This window comes from Arvicanthis niloticus, chromosome 4 (assembly GCF_011762505.2).
Source record: "Arvicanthis niloticus isolate mArvNil1 chromosome 4, mArvNil1.pat.X, whole genome shotgun sequence".
In the NCBI taxonomy this organism is placed as follows: Eukaryota; Metazoa; Chordata; class Mammalia; order Rodentia; family Muridae; genus Arvicanthis; species Arvicanthis niloticus.
The window spans coordinates 45,594,716-45,611,462 of record NC_047661.1 but is presented as its reverse complement, the minus strand read 5'-3'; the positions used below and the strand labels follow the sequence as shown (position 1 = coordinate 45,611,462).

The window sequence follows — 16,747 nt, the reverse complement described above, 5'->3', positions numbered from 1 at the left end:
GGTATACAAAGGCTGTTGCTCAAGATCATTCCTGGCATCTTGTGTAGCTTCTCCAACGCCACGTGAAACAACCAAAGAAAGGGTGGGTGGGCTCACAGGATGCTTGACTAATAGAATAATTAGGGACTAATAGCAGAAGACTATTCTGGAGACAAAGTAAGGCCAAAGCACAGGCTTAAGACCTTAGTTACATTAAAGTAAGATGTTTCTGAGAACCTTGTCCACCAAAAATTAGAAAGAAGCCACTTGAGAGATGAAGTTAAGTGCAAAGATGCCTTAGTGAAGAAAGGCATACATTGGGAGTTCCTGACCATGTTAATACAGTACAATTCAATGTTCTCAGGACTTCCTAATGGAGGGAGGTATTGCTGTGGTGAAGGATCTTGAACCAATAGTGAGAAAGATTGCTCCAGAATGAACAATTAGAAAACAGACTATACATACTCATCTTTGTCCACCTTTTCTCGGAGCTTCTTTAGCTGCTTGCTTTGGCTGAATTTCAAATTTTGAATTATGTTCTCAAAGTATTCATCTTCCCTGTAGTTCAACTACATTGGGTAAAAATGAGTTGGAGAGAAATATTAATTTCATCACCACCATAATTTCTCTATAAAACAAGTTAAGTACAGCATTAAATACAGTTAAGAAACAGCATTAAAAACTTACCAAAGGATGCTTTTTTTATTAGCCTTGTTAGATATTATAGTTCATTCCTTTTCCTAGCTGAATCACAGTTTCAGTGTATTCTTTTATAACCAATCAAATGAAGCCAAAGGTCAGGCCAACCTCACAATACTGATATCATTCTCCATACCATAAATATGTATAACCACACCCTCTTTATTCAGTACCTAGTATTTTCAGTTTTTAAATATATATTATACTCATTTGATCTTCCTAATGATCTTGTAACCTAAAATCTGAGACCAGCATTTTATTTTATTTTATTTTATTTTATTTTATTTTATTTTTTAGGAGATGTGAAAATCTTTATTGGCTATTTTATTTACATTTCAGATGCCATCACCTTTCTCCATTTTCCCTCCCTAGAAAACCTCTATCTCATCCCCCCTTCTCCTTTTGTTTTTATATTTTTAATGTTAATCAAAGGCTTTATAAGTTTGGTAATGCTCAATAACAAGATGCCCATACAATCAGAAGTGTAACTCAATACCCAACCTAGATATACCAACTACCTTTGACTGGTGGAAAAATGCAAACATCTGCCTCCATGTTCCGTACCCCCACCCCACCCCACTTCTCTCTCTCTTCTCACCGATCTCCTCCTCTCCTTCTCCTCCTCCTCTACTCCTTCTCCTCTTCTCCTTACTCCTCCCACCTTAGCTCCTTCTATATATCACCCTTCCTGTTAAAATAAAACTTTTCTCTTAAAATACAATTAGAGCATAACTATACCAATTTGTGTCAGTAAGGTACAAGATAGACCTAATACCCAGTCCATCATTTTGTTGACTAGCCAGAACCTCTATCATCTCTCCTAACTAAAAGACTTAGTTCTGAACCTGGCTTTTTTTTCTTGTCTTTAGAATGAATGTCAGCTGAAAACCATCCACTCAAATCTTTTTTCTCAAAGTAAATAGCTGGGATTGGCTATGAGGACTATAAGTCTTCAACCCATCAGAGGTCCAGAATGACTGAGTTAATTGAAATTATGGGAAGCACAAAAGCATAGCTTCTAAAATTTAGCCAATTTATAGAGACCACTGAACACCTGGACAGTCCCTATACTACAGAATGATGGAGCATCCGATCTTCAGCCTTCTGGCTCAGGATCATCTGACAGACCTAGTGATGCAGAATTATTAAGGGCTGATTACTCTGTTTTGACAGATATAATCAGTCAACTATTCCGCAAGTGTGTCCTTTTCTGGACAGTGATTTGTCTGTAGATGAAAAGAGGCAATTCTTGCCTAGTGGCTGTCACCATACAACTGGAGTAACTCCAAAGATGCTCAATTTCTTCTTAGACTCCAAGACAGGAAGCTGTCAGGAGCAGACAGGTCTCTAATCAAAATGAACATTAATACAGAAATGGTTGTAATGTCAATTCTGTGGACTTCTGACATTTGAAAACCAACTTATCCATGTAAGGGAATCTGGACTGTTGTTTGCTAACTCCTCTCAGCTATTTCTAAATAAAACATAGAAAACACCCTAACAATAAACTCAGAGCCATGAATTTGCTATAGGCCCTTAACTCACAGCCTAACCATCTCAAATCAGTTAGAAAAGTTAAAGAAGGACTGGGTCTAAGCCTTGTATTCCCAAATGTGTTATATAGGCACAATGCCTATGAGAATAACAATATTAATCTCACTTTTATAATAATAAGAAACTCGTACCAATGAAAACCTTAAATTTGAAATCAAAGTAAATTTTATACCATTTAAGAATTATAACTTCATCTTAGTAACAGTTATACATACTTTTACCATTAGGTTATGGCTATGCAATAAATCCTAGCTATTCCTCCCTGTTCCAACAAAAACCACTACTTTCCCCTAGAAAGACAGCCCAATATTAACCACCTCAGTCCCCAAACCCAGGGAATAGGGGTGCCAACTCTTCATTAACTTCTTCAAGCTGATTATGGGTGTTGAGATATTAGAAGATGGGCGGGAGGAAGAGTAAATTGATAAGCCTCTGACACTGTGTCTTCACTCCATCCAGCTGGAATTCCAGGACATCAGAAGTTCAAGCAGGTCTGCTCAGCTGGCTTGATGAATATATACAGTGAGGCTGTGTATTCTAAGATACTGCTCAGGTTAGATCTCTTGGGAGCTCTGCTTCCTCTGGGTTCTGTGAGATTGGGGGCAGAGCTGCTGTCCACGATCCGCTCAGTGCTCAGGCCCAGACCGGAAGGAACCAGCACCGAGACCAGCATTTTAAAGTAAGAACGTGAGCTGGAGATGTTTCTGGTGATTAGCTAAGATTTAAAATAGTAGCAGGGCTGGAATTTGGGCCCCTGGCAGCTTTGATTATGCTTTTGCTCTCAGGCAGTCCACTCTTGCAGAAAAATTTTAAAAAAATTAAAAAATAATAAAAAAAATAAAAAAAAGAAAGCTAATTTCTTCCGTAAACAGAAAAGGATGAATAAGCATTTTGACATGTACACCTCCACATTCCACTAGTTCTTGGTGGATGAGCAGCCATCACAGTCACGTTGGACCTGGGGGCATGTCACTTGTTGTGGCCAGAGTGTCATGTCATGGTGGTGGTCACAGGATAACAATAAGCATCTCAGTCAAGTCCAGTTATAGGTTAGCAATTGACTTTGACCAATGTCACCTCTTTTAAACAATGACACTTACCAGGAAGAGTAAAAAACTGTTTTGGTTCTCAGTTATATTTGGATTTTAATAGAAAAAGCAAAATATGTGATTCTCACAGAGATATTAATTAGAAAGTGGAAGGCTTTTTACTTTTGTAGCCTGCGTAAGCCATTGTAAAGGACTGTGGGCAGCCAGTCACTCACCACTTAGATGGCTACTCCTGACACTCTTAAGTAGTGGTTCTCTACCTTCCTAATACTGAGACTCCTTAATACAGCTCCTCATGTCCTGGTGACCCCCAACCATAAAATCTTTTCATTGCTGCTTCACAGCTGTCATTTTGCTACTGTTATGAATCATAATGTAAATACTTTTGGAGACAGAAGTTTGGCCAGAGGAGTTGTGACTCACAAGTTGAAATCACTGCTGTAAAGGATTAAATGTTTTTTCTCACCACTATTAAAATGAAGTATTGACACCAAATAGAATCTAGTACAATGACAAGAAAGGTTAAAATAAGCATAGTGTGGGTATCAGTGTTGAAGTTATTAGGTGTTAGTGGGAACTACGGTTTTAGGCTATTTTATACAGTGTCTGGCCTTTCTAGGCTACAGTGACCTTGCCACCAGCTCCACATATCACTGTGGAGACTTACCTCAAGGTACTCATTATCAGTTTGGTTCTCATTGGAAATGATGTCATCAGGATAGCCAATCCTTTCTTTAATTGCCAAGGCCTGCAAAAATTACAACATTGAAAGCAGAGATACAATTATCTCCATAACTGCAGCCTTCAAATACAAACATATTATGTCCACAACCAGCAATTAAATAGCCTGATGTGCTATTTACAAATGGAGCACCTGACAGCCTCAACCAGTGTTCTTTGCAATGGCTCTTTGCTTTAGCTAAAACAAAAACAAAAGAAACAAAAATAGGCTTGAAATTTATCTCCTAACCCTGACCGTCCTTCCAGGATGCAGCTTTCCCGTTTGCTGTGCTGCTCCATGTGCAATATTATTTTATGAAATTTTTTTTCTCTCCAGACTTTTCAGTTTTATAGAATGGGTAACATTTAGTGCTCCCAATCTTGGAGGATATAATTATCTTTCCACTTCATTGATTCAGCTGAGAAAACAGATAAGGGCTCCATGAGCTTAGTGGTAATACACTCCTGGATATTGGTTCCTTCACTTTTTATGTTCCCCATGATCCTCAAAGTCACTGCAGTCCACTCAGGTTAAATGAATGACATGAACTGCACAAGTGGGGAGTGGGTTTCGTTGTGATCTCCCTCGCATTTGTCCAGTGTTTATAATTAGTTCTATGTTATTATTTGAAATTTATTTTAATTGTTTTATTACTTGTTTCTATTTATTACTTCCCCACTCTTCTCTGAGACAGGTCTTTGACTGTCCTGGAACTCAGTGAGGAGGTTGGCTGGCTAGTAAGCTTCATGGATATACCCATCTCCAACTTCCCTCACTGGAACTCAGATCTGTCCCACCGTGCCTACTCTTATTTTTTTTTTTAAACATGAGTTTTAGAGATTAAAGTCAGGTTGAACTCAGGTCATGTTTACAAGGCAAGCATTTACCAACTGAACTTTTAGGCAATTTTTGATTATATTTTTTCCTATATATTTTAAAGTGGAACCTTTGCCTATAGATCGATTTGCTTCAATGGCCCTGACTGGTCTTTACCTTCTCTTCGGCTTTCTTTTTGTTTCAGCATCCATCCAAGTGAGGTCATCTAAAGTCTGAATAAAAACTTCCCGGATTTGTGCAATTAAATCTTCAACCTCAAAGCAAAAGGATATTAGCTTATTAATAGTCTAATACAAACTATGGTTCATGAGTTCACCCTTCAGTACAGTTTTAAAATGAAGCCATATGCTGCCCTTATAGATGCAATAGTATGCAAGAAATGTAAATTTACAGATGAATTCTGACCTCCCTCTAAAATGGATGTAAATAGGCAAATAGGATTAGTATATTTTAAAGCAATACTGCTATTATCAAAATTTGTCAATTCAATAGATTGTATTACATACACAAAGTTAAAGTCATCTTAGAATGTCCTAGTTCATGCTATTCTTTTACAAGAATAGGATATTAGCTTTCAATGTCACTGTTGGTTCAATTAAGCAGGAAGTAGCATTTTAACAAGTTGTTTTACTATGCCATTAGACTGCATTGCCTTAATTAGAAAATAGGATACCCTTTTATATTTCAAATAAACTGTGGCTAACATTTTGGTACTTAAGGAAATGGTCAGTTGGGAAACAGACAACTTTATAAGTCTAATTCATGACAGTGTACATTAAGGACACTGTTTCTGGGAAACAGATAAGTACTTTCAATTAAACAATATGAAGGCAGAAACATAACTAGACTTCTATGGAGGAAGGCAGAGACATAACTAGACTTTTAAGACATTCAAGGTGAAAATGGTGTTGAGAACAATGGTACATTATGATCCATAGATTCTTTGCCAAATTAATAAAAATTAAGCAAAAATGTGAACAATTGTTACTGATCAACCAAATGAACGGCTAGGGTGATATTTAAAGGCTGACATGCTTGCTGAGCATTACCACATGCTTGCTTTCTCCAGCAAAAGCGGCTTCCACATAAGCCTCCCCACAGCATTCTCCATGTTCCCATTGACATAGTTAGCACACACCGTCTCCACGTTGCAGTTTCTGACGTAGTCCCGTAAAGGGCCTATAAAATAGAAAAGGCAAATGGCATCTGACCAGGAGTCAGGGCTGGTGAACAATAAGAACATGCAGTCTGCAAGACGCTAGTCGTTACGTCTGGCTGAAGTTTCCTGAAATACTCATCGCTTCTCTTCACAGAGTAGCTGTCACCTAAGCCACAGTAAAAGTAAACTGATTGGGTTGTTTACTTTTTTAAAAAAATGAGCTTCGGCAAACAAGGTATCTTTGCGGAGGCTTGTCCCAATAGAACTTTTAGCTATTACAAGTTAATAACCTCCAGAAAAGCTTTGGGAGAGAAAATACAACACTGTTCCTACTATACAAACATAAACGTGAGGGAAATGTTCAATAAAGGAACAGAGAGGAAAGCTTATACACTAGAAAACACATTTCTCCTTTTAATGGCTCAAGTGAAGTCCAGGTGCTTTAGGAAAACTGTGTATATATAAATTTAGTATCAATAAGGGGATTGGCTTAGGCAATGGCAATTAACTGGAATAGCATTTTTTGCAATCTTTATTTAGTTGAGATAAAGTCTCACGTAGCCCAGGACTACTCTCAATTTCAAGATGTAGTTGAGAATGATGCTGGCCTTTGGAGGCACTCCACTTCTCAGATGCTGGCATTAGAGGTGTGAATGACCATCTTCACTAGTTTGTTTGCTCATTTGCTTTTTTAAAATTGATGCTCAGGCATGCTTACAATAGAGCCACATCCCAGATCTGTATCAAATTTGTTGATTTTATCTTCAGTGAAGAAATTGGAAACTTTTAAGCAGTTCTTTGCCAGAACATCAACCAGGATGTTAGAGTTTCTTCACTTCCTACTGACCCCTTTCTTTATACCCAAACTAAATGATTGCACAGATAACATATACACAGCCTAAGGCTTTGATGTTCTACCTTCCCTACAGAACACAATGACAAAGAAGTCTATCATTGTATATCCCCTATGTGCCATATGCACCTGAAAAATCAAGTCAATTGACGAAGGTACCTCTATGATGGATTGAAAACACACTGGCAACAACAAATCAATGTATTCTTTTATATAATCATGAGTAACTCCTTAAGGGGTTATTAATCATGATGTCATAACAGCCAGCATAGGATGACAAAGTCCAGGAAGAATGACCTCTTCTTACACAAGTGCAAAATAACCAAGCCTGGGCATTTTGTCTCTTGGGACTGATCAGCACATTCTAGCATTTACATGGCAAACATTTACAACCATGTATCTCTTTATGCTTTAAGTCTTAAGAAAAGAGAGGATTTTGTCTTCACCTTGCGGAAAGCATTTCTGGACTCCTTGTAGTTTCGGCTGAGGCTGCTTACAAGATCCATTATGAACTCCAGGACATTAAATTTTGAAGATCTCTGTATAAAAAAACCCACCACCCAGCACAAAAAAGATGAGGCTGCAAAGCTTCTACAGACAGGATATGAATGCAAATTTGAGGACATGGGCACTCTGACATACGTACCTGGGAGTATATTTGGTAAGAATAGGCTTAAGTTTGGTTAAATATTCTGGAGCATAAACCACCACTTCTTCCTCATTTTGAATATTAATATTCACAGTTGACATGATTTCGTTTGTGAAATTTGACCAGCTGAATGGCTGGGGAAAAGCAGGTGTAAAACATTTAGTAATTATGGCTTTCTCTTCTTGTTTCCAAGAAGTATGGTTAGAAGTTCCCACACTAAAGGACTTCAGCTGCATCATAAAATGCTTAATGTAACAGTCAGTTTGTGTTTGGGATTTGTTGTCAATTATTTCAATCATCTTTTGAATAACTATTAGATCAGCAACATGATTGTTTAGATAGTAGAATTGGACCAACCACTGAAGACAAAACCATATCTGTTGTGCATACAGAGTACACAATTAGAAATTAGGCTCATTGGCATCTCTTCTTTAAGAAATATTTTTTTAAAAAAGAAGAAAAATGTAATTTAAAAATAAAACTTCATTGGTCTCTGAAAATGCAAGTATATAAAAACTATTAACAGTAGATATTAATTAAAAAATTATTTCAAACACAGATATGCACTTGAGCAGAGTTCCTGCTGTAAACAGAAACATTGCTACAGCAGAGATGCTGACGAGTCAGACAAAGGAACATGCTTTGAGCTATTTACCTCAGCTCCATAGAGGAGCCCATGAGTTTTAAACTACAGTAGCTAAGTTTGAGAATTTCTAACTGATGGAATCTTATCTACTATACCTTATATGGGAATTGAGTGTCTATGTGCGTCAGAGTCTTAGATTGTCATCTATGTACACAAAGGGCCCTTACTGTGTAAGAAGTGCTAGGCTAAAACATGTGCTTTCCTTTGCTGCTTTGGATCAGTCTCCTCAAAACATCTTATTTAATACATTACGTCAATAAGTATATGTAAGAAATGACTAATTCATGAAAAAAAAAAAACTGACCAGAATCAGTGCAGTATTACCGAATTAGTACCAAGAGAATGTTGACTGTGGGAGGTTTGACGTATTTCTGTAAACATGGCTTCATGTCACAAGCATGTGGACCAAGTGCTACGCTACTGCTACTGCTACTGCTACTGCTACTGCTACTGCTACTGCTACTGCTACTGCTACTGCTACTCCTACACCCCCTTCCAAAAAACACAAAGCAGGGTGTTAGAAACTAGCTAAACAAAAATAAGCAAGCCCTGTTCATCAGTAGATTTCTGAGACAAATTTTCTTCTTACTTCCTGATTCTGATTCTAAATACTGAATACTTCCATAGATGGCGTAGATGAGAACATGGAAAGTTCTATGAATAAATTAGTCTGTTTCAAGAATTTAAAAGAAATTTAATATCTCCTTGCTTGACAATTCACACAGAATGACAATGTAAAGGCCTCCCTCTGTACCCTCTTCAAAACCCTTTTCTGCTACAGCGTCTACAATCTTGTAATTTCTTTTGAAAGGAATGTTGCCTTTGAAACTCACTTTATTTAAATACAGAAATATCAGTTTCAAAGATCTCTCTGCCTCAAGACTTCTCATGGTGTCAAATGATGAAAGTCATTCATATTTATTTTGAAATTAATTTGTTTTTCATAAATAAAATGTAAAGTTGTAATATCAGGAAAGGGTATAATCAGGAAAAGGGTAATATCAGGAAAAGGGCACATCAAACTTGAAAACTTTCTACTCACCTTCCATTGATCTCCAGAGAAAAGTTATTTTGGAGCTTGGTCAATGTCATTTTATTATAAAGCAGCATTGGGTCATTTCGGTCTTCTGGTTTAGTTGTAGCCTACAGATTTAATGTTTGATTGTGGTTTTAGAAAAATATAACCATATATGATGAAAAATAAAGAATAAGGTAGACATTAGATAATTTGACTTGGGTTCAAAAATTTATCATTTTATGTATATTTCCGTGATAATTAAAATTTAACCAGATCATCGAGCTTAAAATTCTTCAAAACCCTTTTAACATCTTGGTAACTCTCCAAGCCACGTAAGTAACATTAGTGGCTAATGATCAGTTCAGTTGAGTCTGCAGCTGTTTTACATCAATTTTTTTAATATAGTCATCTCCAATTTATCTCTCAAATACTGGCTCCTGCCCTCACTTTGTAATTGAGTATTCTAGATAAAAATTAAGGCGGGGGGGTGGGTGGAGAATGCAAAAGGCTTTATAAGACTTTATGACAGTTGGCTCTGCAAATTTTTAGTCTGCAGCAGGTAGGTTGCAGGATGGCCAAGGAGAATGGCCACACTACTTTTGTGACCTCCCTTCCTTCTACCTAATAACATAAACTCAACTGCGTCCAAGTTAACTTTGTTCACTGAGTCTCAAAGATAAAATTATAACAGCAACTCTTAAGTTAGTGCTTGGGAAGAATAAAAACAATTTTAAGTGTGAAGACACAAGAGGAAGGTCTAAAATGAGAACTGGCTGAGAAGACCATCAACATTCCCTTCGGACTAACTTATCTACTCATTGATGAAGGACAATCAATATTAAATATCTCCTCCATACAAGACAACAGGCACACTGTAAGATACACATTAGTAATACAAGATAACGTTGCCCTGGAGCTAATCTCAGAGCCTAAGGGAGGAGGAAGCCTAACAAGTATGTCCCAGGCAATATAGAGTGACGACTGTAGAGCCGAAGCTGCCCTAGGGGGACATGGTCTAAGGACATATAAAATCCCAGGGCAAGAAATTGTTCTCTAGCGATTCAGTTTTCCTCTGAGAACAACAAGTAATCTATCAAATGTCCTCCACAGAGTTGCTCCCTCCAAGCAGACTGACTCTGGTTGGGGTAGGTGTTGGATTTATATAACCCAGCAAATCTAAAATTACTCTCCATGACCTTTAGTCTTTAATCTTCTGCAGAGGCCAGGTGGCAGTGGTAAGCAGATGAGGAAGGACATGAGAGAACAGGGTTCTGCTTACACTGTTAAGGAACTCTGAGGCCAGGCTCAATCACAACCCTGAATATTGACGAGAGCCAGAGTTCACTTGCTCATGCCTGCGTGGAAGACTCAGAGAACAGAGTGCCAGTTCAGTCTCCAAGGGCTTGCCTGGAACCAGGAGAAATGCAGAAATACCCTTGGCTCTGTTGCTTAGATCTTTCTGTTTTTCTGACTTCAGCAGTTTCAGAGTCTGAAATCAGAGGCATTACTTTGACCTCTGACCAACTTTCTAGCAGGACAGAGATGATCTCGGCAGACACTTTGTATTTCAAGTTAACATAAAGTAAAATTGTTGAGAAAACCCGCTGTGTGTTGGATGGGTCTTCCTGCATCATGAGGGACATCTCAAAGTCCCAGTGAAAGATATTGATGCGACTGCTGACAGCACAGCTTCTTTACTATTTGTCAACCCTAGTGTGTCTTTTGGATTTCAGGAAATTCTATAGTTTCAAAGGTTCTCCGGAAGTTAATGATCCATTACTAGGCTATGCATTTTTATCACTGGGTTAAAGAGCTACAGTTTTATTTTAAAATAGCATAGAGAGGAGGGAATGAAGCAGAAAGTGGTTGACATTATTCAGTATCCCAGAAAAAAATATGTTTTACATTGGCAATTTCTTTTTCCAATTCCATAACTTTATTCATTTCCAAAGAGAGCTGGTTTTCATCAATAGGCAATCTTTGTTCCTGCCGAATCAGTCTGGCCACAGAAATCATAAAATCCACATATGCTGTGCAAGCCTGAAAGAAAAAAATAATATGTTTGTTGGGAAACCTTCTGATAGTCATTGTGGCAATGCAGGATTTTAAGATATTAATTTTGGTAGAAGAAAAAGAACAATCAAATAGAAATATTTTCTAAGTGTTAAAAAGAATGACGTATACAGATTCTTTTAATTGTAGCTGAGATACAGCAATAAATATTACTTAAAATGTTTTTAATTTATGGTCATTTGGCTGTGGATATTATGTTATTTTCAAAAAAAAATTATTTTGCCTTCACAAAAGACAGTTGTAAAGTGCTTGTTAAATAGATACACATGTTACTTCTTTTTCCTTCCTAAAATTTTTCTTCAGGTTGGCTTTGCTTATACATACAGCAAGTATTTTTGAACTATTTCTGAAGGAGACAGTTACAAATGCATAGAATGTGATTAGGACATTTTCACAGATTCATCTTGGGCCAAGTTAAGGTTTTTTGAGACTGCTCTCGGGAATGCATCCAACAAACACAAAAGATTTTAATTTTTTTTCCCATTATACCCTTCAGTGATGTCAAGACCAGGAAATTCAATCCCAATTCTGCTAAGTCTCAATGTCCTGTTACTTATTAGCCACCATTAGACATCCATCTACGATTAAATAAAGTGTGATATTCTTATTTCTTTAAAATTTACCCTGATTGATGTTTCTATCAGGAACTTTAGTTGGAGAAAGGCGAGTGACTGTCATCAGGAGAATTCTGCCACATAACTCCAGGATATGTGAATGAGATTTCGATGCTTCCAAGACTTGGTGCTTGGGTAAATACAAATGAATACTATAATGTGTGCTAAAAGGGTGTGCCACTTTTAGTTTCAGATGAATTTTATATCCCTACTAAAGGATTAAAAGCACAAAGAGCACCCCATATTTAATTTGAGTGTAAAGGCACATGTATTTATAGATGTTCACCATCAAACATAAAATATAGTAAAGTGAAAATGTCCTATCAATCAAGACTCTGAAACACAATGAGTTAATCACTGTGAATCTCAAAAATAATGCTTCTGTCCATATTTTTTAATAGGATAAAGTATAGGGGTGAATTTACATTTAGAAATCCAATCACTGAGATATTAGAAATGAAGAAAATATAATTTTGTATAGGTTATTGCCAAATCAACTCTGTTCCTATTTAAAGCTAATCAGAGTTCTTGTTTCACTTTGAAATAAACAAACATGTCTGGGTTCATCCCTCATGGGACCACATAGGCCAAAATATAAGAATGTAGTGTTGGGCTGGAGAGATGGCTCAGAGGTTAAGAGCACTGGCAGTTCTTCCACAGGTCCTGAGTTCAATTCTCAGTAACCACATCATAGCTCATGACTACCTATAATGAGATCTGGTGTTCTCTTCTGACCTGCTGGCATGCACACATCAGGCAGAACAGTGTATAATAAATAAATAAATAAATAAATAAATAAATAAATAAATAAATCTTTTTTAAAAAGAATGTAGTGTTTTGAATTAACTATATTTCAAAGCATATTAATCTAACTGCTTTCAGCAGGGAATTACTACTGCCTATGAAGGAGATGGTAATTTGAGTTTTCTAATATCAATCTTTTCAGGTTTCTCTTTGCTATATGAGATACGTTTTTGTCAATGATGTGAGAAACCAAGAAGAATCCTTCTATATACTTCGTTGATTCTGCAATCTGGTTTTTATTCTTTACAAATGTATTTGATGATTGTGGAACCTTGGTGGGTAACATAATGAGTCAATCCGTTAGTCCTACTGAACTGGTAAAATCTTGTATCACTAGCTCCTGGGGCACATGAATAGAACACAGAGCTGTGATGGCTGAGTTTCAGCCTGGCCACCACTTCTTATTAAAACACGTATTGCAGTATGTTTTCTCTCTAAATTCCTTTAGTAGTTGTCAAAACTCAAACTCATGTTGCAAGATTCTAAGTTAGGCTTTATCTTTTTCTAAATTTTAAGCACATAAAAAGCCAAATGATATCAAGTATACAGATTTGAAGAAACTGATATATTTTTGAAAGTGAAACTTAGTTTTTTTTTTTTTCTAGTGTCTTAAAGAAGACTCAGCTGTCAGGGCAAGAATAAGAATAAGCTCTCATGTTTAGTGGTTGTGCTTTGAAGAGACAGTGAATCAAGAATCCTTTCAGTGGAAAAGAACCCGAAAACATCTAGGAGCCCTTTGTTAAAAAACAGATTATAAAACCTAGCACTGACAAGTCTTTTTAAAAGGATAATTACTTTTAGAAGCCAACATAAAGTCCATATAGCAGTAATTTTGTGGTGCTTTAAACTACACATTAGCAAAAATAATATTTACTAATCCTAATATCATAGATTACGGCTTTGGTTAGAATGATTCCATATTACCACAGGAGATTATAGTGTTTATAATCTAGATCTTTAGAAGAGCGGATTCCTCCAAAAAGCTGATATTTTTTAGAATTGGTAAAGGACATAGCGAGGGAAAGCCATTTTACTGCTGTCCTTCACACTTCTCTATCACTATTAATGAATGACATCCAGATCCAGGAAAGAGAGGAAAGTTCTTCAGATTGGCTGACATCTGGGTACCCGGAGGGTGATCTCTGAAGATCAGCAGTTTTCATATTCAGATATTCTGTTTGTGACACTCAGCTCTTATCAGTTGTCTGTATTTTCCATCCTTAGAAGAAAATCTACAAAATATAGACTAGGAAGTAACTGAGATGTCATATAACTGTCCTCTAGTTAGCTATTAAGACTGGGGAATATTGTGTTATGCAGGATGTTTACTGGTAAAATCTACAAAGTGTACCAAATAAGAAAGATGTGACATGAAGCGGGAAAGATGTTTCTCTTCTAAAGGGCTCAGAAGCATTCCAATTAAGCATCATACAGCTGCTAGCACAGAGACTTGCTATCTACAGGGGGATTGCGCATGTAGAATAGCATACCTATTCCTAGGGACCAGAGATTAGACATAGCCTGAACATAAAACAAACTCTGTGATAGAAACTCAGGACCAGAGAAGAGTCACCTTGACTCATGGAAGGGACTGAGGTTGTTGGGTTATCAGAAAGAACCTAAAGATTTATACAAGATTTTCAATGTTTTATGTATATGCTGGAAACAGGTTTCTCACAAACTGCTTTCAATCTCTAAAAATTCTCTTCTCGTATTTACTAAGTTGAAAATAAAACACCCTTTATGTTTTGTTAAATGCATATACCAGGACTGGATAAACCCTCTGGAGGTACTGTCTTCGTATCAGAAAGAAGAAGGTGAGATCCACAGTTCTTCTTGTACCATATGTATATCATCGCCAGTACACAGAGAAACTACATAAGCCATATGTATTAGCTGAGAAGCTTAAAGTACACACTGCAGCCATAATAAGTAGGCCATCTTGCAAGTTATCTTAGATCTACTTGCCCTCATCAGAGTCCACCATCCTCTTTCACATAAATGACCAAACGACCTCTTCTGAGCTCTTCTATATTACAGTCCACTGTACACACTGCAGGCAGAGAGATCTTTTTAAAAGCCAACTGGAATGGAATCTAAATGGCTCATCCACTCACCCGCTCATTATCACATCACCATTTTATTGGTATTATATTTCCTCAATTTACATTTTGTCTCTCCACTATTTCCCCTTACTCTTTTGTCTCTTTCATTCCTGAATTACTTGAGTTCAGTGACAGCACAAATGCTGTTGTCTCTGGTTTCCCACTGCTAGAAGAACGGTCACACTGACATGAACTCAATGAATATTCATTAAATAAAAATACTGAAGTTATATTGAAGTATATTAAGAAGGTTTTAGCATTTTTACTTGATCAGAACATCTCCAGACCATGGCAGGTTTTATTAGTTTGCACTTTGGGTGAGCAAACAAATAAAATCTGCTGTATGCTTAATCTCAGTTTGTCTGAGCTTACTCATCTTTATGACTACAAATCTCAGCCTGTGCTCTTTCCTGGAATTTAGTGAATCGGGGTAAGGAAATCTGCCTTTTTCTCTGATTTAGATATGTGGGCCTTGAGTCATCACTCTCTGGATTAAGATTAAGATGAATTTGTGTCAGAAAAAGTATACAAGTATCATTCCGTAATAATTGATCAATAGATGTTAGACACTATAATAACAAAATATGATCATCTTAAGTGATGGAAAAGTTCAACATAATTAAATTTTTTTTCAAAAGCATAAATTCAAAAGCAACATGCTTCAGTACAATAAAGACCACGATAAAAAGTGAATGTTTTTCTCTCTGAGATCAGAAACAAGACAGGGATGTCTGCTCAAGGTAGTTTTAAAAGTTTTAGCCAGACGGTTAAGACAAGCACAAGATAGGGCCACCAGCCAGGCAGCATACATCAGCTGATATGAGGCCCCCAAACACATATACAGTAGATGATTGCTGGGTCTGGACTCAGTCAGAGAAGATGCACTAACCCTTAAGAGATAGGAGTACCCAGGGAGTGGGGAAGTCTGGTGGGGTGGGGTTGGGGGTGAGGGTGGGGACATCCTTGTGGAGACCAATGGGGGAGGAGGTATGGGATGTGAGGCAGTCAGGGAGTGGATGGGAAGGGGGGATAAAATCTGTACTGTAATAAATGATCTTAAATAAAATTTAAAAAAGAGAAAGAAGAAAGAAGAAGAAAACGAAAGAAAGAGAAAGAAAGAAAGAAAGAAAGAAAGAAAGAAAGAAAGAAAAGCAAGCAAGCATATCCGTGTGGGAAAGGAAGTAGTGAGATTGTCTGTTTGCCAGTGGATATTCTCATGCATAGAAAGTACGGCTACAGCAACAGGGTCGTGGAACTCATGGCCTACATGGCCTCCAAAAAGTAAGAAACCCTGCACCACCCACCCCAGCAGGGACACTGAGAGAGAGCAAGAGAGAGGCCCTCGTGTTGCTGAGGAGTCCCTGTCCCCAACACTGAGCATCTCCCTCACGATTTCCATCCCAGACCCCATAACAACAGGAGGGGCCTAGGGAGCCCTCTCTATTCTCTGAAATACCATCAATAAACGTTCACTGCACCCACAAAAAAAAGAAAGTACTAAAGATGTCATCAAAAACAGTGTCAGAACTGAATAGAGTAAAAGGAAACCAGTACACAAAATTAGTAGCATTTACACAAACAAATTTGAACTACCTGATTTAGAAATGAGCAAAACAATCCACTTTACAATAGAATGAAAAACAGGAGAAAATTCAGCTGACATTTTCTAATCTCCTTTATATTCAGTGGCAAAAACATGATGGGCTGGGCCATAGAATAAACCCTTTCTTAAAAAAAATATTAAGACCTATTAATTAAAAAATTAGAGGAAATTGTCTATCATTTTTTTGACCTTCTACCTAAGTATTGCACAACAAGCCAATTCTGACCTAGCAGACTAATGTGAATTCCAGAAAAGGCTCAGTCTAGGACAACAAAATTAAAAGCAGCTGAGATCCCAGAGAGTCCCTTATGTCCTATTTCACTTGGGCTGCTTGCTTTGAGCTTGGAAAGAGAGATAGAAATGTATGGTTTCTTGCCTCAGGTA

The 16,747-nt window shown here is 37.2% G+C and overlaps 1 protein-coding gene across 1 annotated transcript in view; it reads right to left on the bottom strand.

Annotated features, from left to right (window-relative positions):
* Mme (membrane metalloendopeptidase) overlaps nucleotides 1-16,747 on the bottom strand; it is an 82,271-nt gene that overhangs the window by 28,845 nt on the left and 36,679 nt on the right. Inside the window, 11 exon segments of the mRNA XM_034501210.2 lie at nucleotides 445-548; nucleotides 3,949-4,029; nucleotides 4,986-5,093; nucleotides 5,889-5,929; nucleotides 5,932-5,974; nucleotides 5,977-6,018; nucleotides 7,298-7,365; nucleotides 7,368-7,390; nucleotides 7,498-7,634; nucleotides 9,185-9,289; nucleotides 11,070-11,204. Of these exon segments, the coding sequence (XP_034357101.1) occupies nucleotides 445-548; nucleotides 3,949-4,029; nucleotides 4,986-5,093; nucleotides 5,889-5,929; nucleotides 5,932-5,974; nucleotides 5,977-6,018; nucleotides 7,298-7,365; nucleotides 7,368-7,390; nucleotides 7,498-7,634; nucleotides 9,185-9,289; nucleotides 11,070-11,204 (887 nt within the window).